Source organism: Ipomoea triloba, chromosome 1, assembly GCF_003576645.1.
Source record: "Ipomoea triloba cultivar NCNSP0323 chromosome 1, ASM357664v1".
In the NCBI taxonomy this organism is placed as follows: Eukaryota; Viridiplantae; Streptophyta; class Magnoliopsida; order Solanales; family Convolvulaceae; genus Ipomoea; species Ipomoea triloba.
This window is the reverse complement of record NC_044916.1, coordinates 3,352,750-3,362,399: the sequence shown is the minus strand read 5'-3', so window position 1 is coordinate 3,362,399 and position 9,650 is coordinate 3,352,750. Positions and strand designations below refer to the sequence as shown.

At 37.1% G+C, this 9,650-nt stretch overlaps 1 protein-coding gene across 1 annotated transcript; it reads left to right on the top strand.

Annotated features, from left to right (window-relative positions):
- The first annotated feature begins 5,808 nt into the window (after positions 1-5,808).
- LOC116033500 lies at positions 5,809-7,599 on the top strand. Its single transcript, XM_031276249.1, has one exon. It carries the CDS (start codon positions 5,809-5,811, stop codon positions 7,597-7,599), a length of 1,791 nt encoding a protein of 596 aa, XP_031132109.1.
- The last annotated feature ends 2,051 nt before the right edge of the window (positions 7,600-9,650 follow it).

The following is a 9,650-nucleotide window of genomic DNA, read 5'->3' as shown; positions in this document are numbered from 1 at the left end:
TCCATAGTTCTCGTGAGTCCGGCACTGACAGGCAGTGCGAACTACAGCACTTGGAGCATATCTATGAGGATTGCTCTTGAGGTTAAGAACAAATGGACACTTGTTGATGGCAGTACCACAGCTCCTAGTATAGGACAGATTAACTACGGACCGTGGAGACGATGTAACTTGATGATTTGTGCATGGATCTTCAAGTCGGTGCACTCGTCTATAGTCCAAAGCATAATGCACTTCGATAAAGCCGCAGACATTTGGGAGGATCTGAGGAGGCGTTTCTCTCAACAGGACGCGCAACGGATTTCAATCTTACAAAATGATATTTACAATCTAAAGCAAGGTACATTGTCTGTTAATGACTACTATACAAGATGTAGAAGTCTGTGGGAGCAAATGAATACTTTGAGACCGTTCCCTCTCTGTAAGTGTGAACCTAGATGTTGTTGCGACCTTGCGGATACAATCCGAAAGGAAAGAGATACGGATCAAGTGATCCGATTCTTGCAGGGCCTTAATGAGGATTACAACAATTTGAAATCCAATGTGCTAGTATTAGATCCGCTGCCGGATGCATATAAGGTCTTTGTAATGGCTGAGAAACAGGAAAGACAAATCAATTTGAACAATCTGAACTTAGGAATTCTGGATGTTAATCAAGCAAATGCTGTACAAAACATAGCAAATGATGAAGCCATGGCTGCGACTCTAAATTCTTATAACAGCCTAAAAAATGATTTTACATAAAAGCCCTTAGCTAGCTGTCATCTTTGTTGCCTTTGTTCACCACGTGGCTGTCATCTTTGTTGCCTTTGTTCACCACGTGTACTTCATCCTCTAATACAAACAGTAATTATCATATATACACTCTGTATATTCCCATCAACTCTATCATATACTACTTTTTCTATATAATTAATTACATAGTGACTACTCCTCTACACTAATGCATGTGCCATTCAAGTGATAAAATTCAATGGAGGAGAAACATCAATCACACATAATAAGACACTTGGACACGAATCATATGATATGATGGAACAAACAATTTTCTTTCGAAAGAAAAGCAAAGTCTTGGCAAGCTGGCCTTCAAACGGATAGCTTAATTAACCAGTACAGATAAAATAATTAACTTCATGCACTTAATAAGCACTTAGGTTTAAATTATTGTAAAAGTGCACACCGACCAATTAAACATGCCAACAGAATAATGTGTGTGTTGTACTAATTTTGTCTTGTAATACAACGATGTTAGCACTAAATTAAGCACAAACGTAACACTACCGGCCGTGTCCTATCCTAGCCTATCTAGCTAGCTAGTTTGTAATGCTATCCGGTTTAATTTGGATGAATTTGACATAAACTTTTTGGAGTGTTTGGTACGTGGAAACCTTAAACATAACTTAAGGTAATTAATGTAACGTGGTGTGGTTATGTTATATAATTTAAGTTGTGATATTATCAGAGATAATTTTATTTTTGATCCTAAATTTCTAGTTGGTAATCCACTTTTAGTCTTTTTTTTTTTCCTTTTTTTTTTTCCAGAATATCCACTTTGGTCATAGTATTATTGTGACTTATAAGACATTTAGGTCTTCAATTATGATTTTTTTTTTAAAAATAAAAATAAAAATATAGCGGATTACCCACTTTGTATAAAAAAAAGGTCAAAATTTCTTTGCATTTAAGGATATTTTAACGATTTTGTTGATGGATGACCAAAAGTGATCATGTCAGAATAATACTAGGACCAAAGGAATATTTTGAAAAAGAAAGACTAAAAGTGGACTGCAACCTATAAATATAAGACCAAAATGAAATTAACTCATATTATGATTATGTCATATTTAAAGTTATATATAGGTGATAATTTGATTATCTCTTTCACCTTAGGTGCTTGAGATACCGACTTTGTTAGCCTTTTGAAAAAAAAAATCATATATAAGCACTTGACATTCTTGAGTAGGGACACATTATTAGACTAAATAGAGTGATTCTTTGTATTCAATTAATCCAATAATATAAAAAATCATTCATAAGAACTGTTCATTCTCAATTTTTCAATTTTTCCCTTTAGAACACACATGTACCCCCACATAGTCTCTCCCTCTCTTATACATATACACCTATATACATACATGAACACGTGCACATGTGTTTACATACATAAAGTAAAGTGATTATTTTGATAGAAAAGATAACCTCAATCAAACAAGTTAATATTGTATTTTCGAATCTTAACTAAATACAAAGTAAAAACATTTCTAATAATCTGCACAAGGTAATGTTTTGAGGTTAGTATAATACCTAAGGTAATCTGATATACTTTGTGAACTAAATGCTTCTTAGTTAGGTTTAGTCAATTCTAGTTTATGTTCGATGTGGACATACATCCCACATTGTTTATTTGGCTTTCAAGGGAACATGAAAGTTCTCTATAAAAGATGAGCTTCATACTCCCATTTGCCGAATACCCATCAAACACTACATCTATTTTTGTATTGGCCGAAAAGAGATCGATCTACTCTCCCATTTTGGAGAGTGCTGATTAAATTAATAGTATTATTTTTATTTACTAATTTTTATAATTATAATTATATTAATGGCGCTTTTAGAAAATTTCTTTTACAAAATATCAAGTCAAAATATTGTTCTAAGTACTGTACATTTCTTAATGATATATAAGAGAAAAATTCTGGTCCTACTTTAGATTTGGAATATCATGAGAGCCCGATGATTTATGCATGATTATAGTTTAGTATGTGGTCGTATTCATTGGGTTGTCATATGTCATTTTAGGTGCTTGGTACTAGTGAGTATGTAGTTGCCCCCAAGCTTAAGCATGCATCCAATAATAATCTCTCAAGAGTCAAGAGTGTGCTTGCTAGCTAGGGTTTCACATGGTGGGGTGAAGTCATGTCATCTCTTTCATTGCCGTCCGGCTGCCTTCTTTGTCTTACCTCTTCCACTTACACCTAATCATCATCAAAATGTACCATGTCCCATTGTTATTATGTTTGGTAATTTTAATTTGCACCACCCATTTCTTATGGTTTTTGTTCTCTATTGCTTTAATAATTTATATCACTTTTTTTATAACTCAGGTTTTCCTACTTTGCCGGGTCATATCTTGAACCCCATAAACCTGCCACAAGCCCATGAGGAGATAAATTGAGTCAATCTAATGTCTATCGTGAGCAAAATCGTGTTGCAGATGTGCTCGCTAAATAGGCTCTGAATCATCACTTGGGACTTGTGACCATCGACGTTGCCCCTATTGGGCTGAGGGACATAGTTTCGGAGGATCAGCTGGGGCTAGGTTCCAGCGAAGGCTCCCTGCTACTGGGGTGGTGACTAATTTTACTTGGTTTGTTTTTCGAGTGTCACCCTCTCCTTTTGATCAAAAAAAAAAAAAGGAGCTCAACCCAAATCCAAACCCTCAATGTTCGTGGCAAGACTTGAACTCCCAACCTACTGCTAGAAGCAAGTATATATATTCTTTGTTTTTCTTTCTTCAATTTTCGATTTCTCTAATTTTTCACTTCCCACTATATCATTTGTTCTCTATTGTTCTTTAGCCCTCTATTTTCTATTTTTTTTTTTCAAATTTATAAATTACTCTGTAACATATTCTCTAGTCTAGTTTCCTTTATTGCGATTTTTCATATATCTCCAAGAAATTGAGAATTTATCTCGTAAATATATACAATCTAGATACTGAAATACTTCAAGTAGTATATGTAAAGACTCACAAATACATTGAATAAGTTTTGATTACTTTATCAGGGCAATAAGTGTTTAATCTTGTTGCATTATTACAATACCAACAACAAATAATATCTCCAATAGGTACTATACGTTCAATGAATTATACTCACTATATATGATAGCTAAACACAAGACTACTATACCCTAAAGAATGGAAGACCAACAAACCTTACAAATAATGACTAACTTATTAAACATCACTAAGATTGCTTCTAGCAAAACTCGAAGCCATGATTAAGGTCATATTTGGTAAATAATCAGTCTATAGCCAATTTTGACTTATTTGACCACTATTAGTTGTTTGGTTAATAAGTTTTTTGTAACTCCAAAATACTAAAATTCAAAAGGCTACTCAAAGCAGCCTTTTCAATTAGCTTTTTGAGAAAAGAAATTATATCAAACAGCTATCAGTTAACAACTAATTTTACTAAACAACTTTCTACAATCAGCTAATGTTATCAACTAATTAATCATACCTTCTAACACAATCAGCTAATACAATCAGTCAACATACATTTACCAAACAGGGCCTAAGAGTTTTGGCCTCAAAATTCTTACCTTTTGTGTGTGTGTTATTTAATCATTAATAAGTCTAGCTAATTACTATTACCTCTCTCTCTATATATATATATATATATATTGTCATGGTGATAACCTAATTATTATCATGTAAACTATATTTTTCTTTCATGCATACTAAGCTAATGGATAAGCAGATGGGGGATGGGACATATCATGTTGCATCAATTAATACCTAAGGTAGTTGGCATGAAGGCAACAATTCCATTGACTTTTGCAGACATGCTAAAATTTCAAGCTATGGCCACGTAAAATTAAAGCTGCATTAAGAAGCTGTTTTAGCAGTTGCCTCAACAACCCCTATATATTGGATTCCTTGACACAAAGCAAATTAAATTCAAGAATAAATTAAAGTGTACAAGGAACAATGGACATTATTATAGGAGACCAAACTATTTTTCTTTCTCGTAATAAAAAAATGTAAAATATGTACCCGACCGACACATCCCAAATGTACTAAAAATTCAATTCAAAATAAGTTTATAAATTTTGTTTTGCTAGCAGCCACATGCATGGTATGATATAGATTTGACTTTGCTTGTTGTGGAAGAACTAGTACTAGCTAGTGTTTGGGAGCTTATATTTGTCATTTACCTTCTACACCAGTCTTTAGAGTAGCAGCAATAATGCAGTGCTGAAATTTTAAGTTTGGAGTTCAAACATATAAAAAAAATGTAAAATATATTTACTAATTGACAACCTTAATTCTACAAATCTACATACTAAAGACCCTAATGCTGCAAATCATAATTGGTCAGTTAAAATCCATTTAAAGACCACTCTTTAAAGTATACCAAGAGTTGAACTTGAAACCTAACTTGTACTACGTATGTATCAAGATAACTGTTCGACCAACTCAATTAGGATTGCCTCAATTATACTGTATGCTATAAATACATAAGAGAGAAAGTATTAAGTACAATTTTATAAACATAATAAAACTAAGGATGAAACCTAGCTACATCTCCCGCACTGCCACCTTACCTCCACTAATCATGTTTCGACCTTCCAACCGACAACCCTCCAATTTTCACCTCTAAATTATGCAGTTAATTTCAGAGAATCCCCTTCCCTACCCACACATGTTTAGCTCACTAGTTTAATAGACAGTATTTAAAAGAAGAGCTCAATGTTTGAATCTCGAAAATAACAGTGTGCAGATTATGTTCAAATACAATACTTTAGCATTGACATTTGGTCATGTGTGCTTAGCTAGTGAGTCACATCATCCCAAATGTTCTGACGAGTCGGGTTAGGTTCATCATAAAAGCTTGGGAGTGATTAAGAAACGGAGGTTATATTGGTAATTACACTCCATCAACGACACTGTCACACATATATATATATACATCAGATAATGACCGTTGAAGCCGTAAACCACTGAGCATTAACTTCGTTCATGATAAGATTATGGACTCTTTCTTGCTTTCCCTCTGACGATTCATTCTACCCGAAAAAGCCGCCAAAATGGTAATACATTCCCCGCCGGAAAATGGGTTTTCTGTAAAGCCTCTAAAAACCCATCTTCAGGCCGAGTCAAAACACGGGCACATCTCGCCGGAGCCACCCGCCGGAGAATCAAGAATCCGACGGGCCATTGACCTGATTTCTACCCTGATTTCCCTCACTCATTCCACCAAAGTCTTCTCCGTAAAATGGCAGCTGATTCGCTGCAAACTGGAGGAGCTTCTCGCCGGAGTCTCCGCCGTCGAAAGCTGCGACGATTCCGGCGAAAATCGCAGGATTTTCAGCTCCGTGAAATCCGTAACCGCCACCGTGAAAAGCTGCCACGACCTCGCTCGGCGCTGCGTGGATTTGACCTACAGCGGGAAGCTTTTGATGCAGAGTGATCTCGATATCGCGGCCGCGAAATTGGACGGACATATAAAGAGTATGGCGGAGATTTACGCTCGCGGGCTGCTGAAACAGAGCAATGCGATTGTGGTTTCCCGGCCCGGCGCGTCGGCGTCACGCGAGGATATCAAGTTTTACGTCGCCGATTTGCTGTCACGCCTGAAAATCGGGCGTGCCCAGATGAAGAAAGAGGCTCTGGTGGCCTTCAATGAAGCGATTCAAGAAGACGAAAGGTATGTGAAAGCCGCGATTGAAATCGATAGCTTCATAGCTCTGCTAGTGAGCCTTCTTGATTTTGAAGATTCCAGCGTTCACCAAGAGGCTGCAAAGGCGGTTTCTGTAATTTCAGGGTTTCAGCCCTTCAGAAGTGTTTTAATCATGGCTGGGATAGTTGGGCCGTTGATTAGGATATTGGAGAATGGGAGGGATGAATTGGGGAAAGATTATGCCGCAAGGTGTTTGATAAAAGTCACAGAGAATTCAGACAATGCATGGGGTGTTTCTGCGCATGGTGGGGTCACAGTTCTGGTGAAAATCTGTGCTGATTGTGATGATTCCGGGGGTGAATTGGTTGGTTTGGCTTGTGGGGTGCTGAAAAACTTGGTTGGGGTGGAAGAAATCAAGAGGTTTATGATCGAAGACGGGGCGATTCCCGTGTTCATTAGGCTAGTTAGGATGACAGATGAAGTCACCCAGCTATCTGCAATGGATCTTCTGCTAAGCATGGGTTCTGGAGACGAATCCACCAGGCAAATGATCATAAGAGAAGGCGGGATTCGAGCATTCGTGACCATCTTGGATCCCATTTCATCGTTTTCGTCTAAAATCAGAGAGGCGGCTCTGAGAGGGATAGTGAATCTATGCTTCACATCACCAAATTCCCTCACAATTTTGCTCAGCATTGGGTTTATAGACTACATTCTTTACTTTCTGCAGTATGGGGAGGTCTCAGTTCAAGAATTTGCACTAAAGGTGGCCTTTTGGCTCTGCAAAGCATCCGAGGACGCCAAGAAAGCAATGGGGGATGCGGGATTCATTGCAGAACTCGTTAAGTTTCTCAACTCGAGATCATATGACACCCGCGAAATGGCAGCAGAAACGCTGTCTAGCATGTTGGTCGTGCCTAGAAACCGGAAAAGATTCGTGCAGAATGATCAAAATGTTGGGTTGATCCTGCAGATGTTGGATCCCCAGGAGAAACTGTTTGGCAACAAGAACCTGCTGCTCTCCATACTCAAGTCCTTAGCCTCTAGTAGCAGTGCAAGAAAGATGATTGCCAGTTCTGGGTACTTGAAGAACATTGAGAAGCTTGCTGAGAATCATGTTTCAGATGCAAAGAAAATTGTCAAGAGATTACACTCCAATAGGTTCAGAAACATCCTTAGTGGAATCTGGGGTTCTTGATTCATGTTGTTGTACACTTTCTTATCTTCTTTCACCCTGTTATCTTAGTTATATTATCTTGTATATTCATATGCCTTTTTCAAAACTATCGTTATAGATTTAAGATAATTATAATTTACAATTTTTGTACGTCATTCTAGTTGGAAAGACACCGACAACATCTGTAAAAATCTCATGCCGACTCCATATGATTACTGTGCTGTTTCTTGATTATATGGGGGCAAAGAGCTAAGGAGGTACTTGAACTTGTCCCACATCGATTGGAGACATGTTTTTTGATCATTTTATAAATTGGTTTTCAAGATCCTTGCTCGTTGAGCTCTGTAACGAGAGCTTGTAACCCGAGTGGGGACTTGTGGGTGATGCGGATGGTGGTGGTTGGTCAGACGGGTTGAGCCAGCGGGCTGTTGTCGACCCGCCCGTTCCAAGTGGAGAGTTGGGCCACGGTGTCCAGGCGAAAGCGTGGGCTTCTTGGCCTGTAGAGTGGAGAGCACTGCGTGAGGCTGGTTTCACAGAGCAGCGAGAATCTCCCGCTCTTTGCGGTGGAAGGATAACGGGCCATTGCTTTAGTGGGTTTAATGAGCCCAATGATCAGCCCCAACTGGACCATCACCTTTTTGTAGAATTTTGGGGCAAATTATACTGTGCACGTATCTAAACAACGTCGAGCATTGTAAACTAATCGTCCATTTTTTCGGAAATCACGTTTCCCGTTTCGGTCGGTCTCTGTATTTATGTTAATATTCTGTGTATTCCAGGCAATCATTCTGTGTATTCTAGGCAACCGTTCTGTGTATTATAGGCAACCGTTATGTATATTCATGTTAGTAACACATGTTGTGATGTGTTTGTGCATTCGAATGTTTAGGAAGATGAGTTCTGTGTATTTTGTGTAAATATTATGTGTATTCATGTTATTAACACAAGTTGTGATGTGTTTGTGTATTCGAATGTTAGGAGGATGAGTTCTGTGTATTTTGCGTCAATATTCTGTGTATTATGGGCAAACATTCTGTGTATTCTAGGCAAACGTTCTGTGTATTCTATATAATGATTATGTGTATTATAGATAATGAATTCCCTGGAGTCATTCGCATCCACTAACTTCTGTGTATTTTGTGTCAATATTCTATGTATTCTGGGCAAACATTCTGTGTATTCTAGGCAAACGTTCTGTGTATTATAGATAATGATTATGTGTATTATAGATAATGAATTCCCTGAGTCATTCGCGTCCGCGTCTACTAACTCCGAAACGACGTCGTTTTATGTACGTGGTGCACATTGCTATGTGCACCGTGGTGTAGGGTATAACGAGGGCGTTGCTGAACGGGCTTACCGACGGCCCTCCAAGACTTAATGGATTCTTAATAAACATTTAAGAAAAAAATAGGAAAAATGGCACTTTTTCCCCTATGTTATGTGCATATAGTACTTTTTCCTCCTGTGTTATTAAAATGACAGTTTTCCCCCCTCAGTTATTTTAAAAGTAGTAGTTTTTCCCCATGTAATGTTAAATTGACATTTTTGCCCTTAAAAATAATTATTTCATTTATTTTTATTCTCCAACCAATTATTACTAATATGTATGGAAGATCATGGTTCAATACGAACCTAATCGAACACTTTAGCAATTGAACTTCAATAGTATGGACGGTAGTTACGGTTACGATTCAGAACCGAAAAAATAAAATAAAATAATTGTTGAATTTAGACTATTTTTAAATAAGAAATAAAATTTAAAAAAATAAAAAAATAAGTTTTGATTGGCGGTTCAAAATCGAAATTGGAATCGAACCATACCGATTTATCAAAATAAGTGGGATCATTTTCACTATATATGACAGTGGTTCAGTTCCGGTTCACGGTTCAACAATTATTTAATTTTTATTTTTTCGGTTCTGAATCTTAACCATAACCGTCCATACTATTTCGGTATGATTGCTACAGTGTTTGGTTAGGTTCAAACCGAATCGTGATCATCCATACATATAAGTAATAATTTGTTGGAGAAGAAAAATAAATGAAATAATTATTTTTAAGGGTAAAAA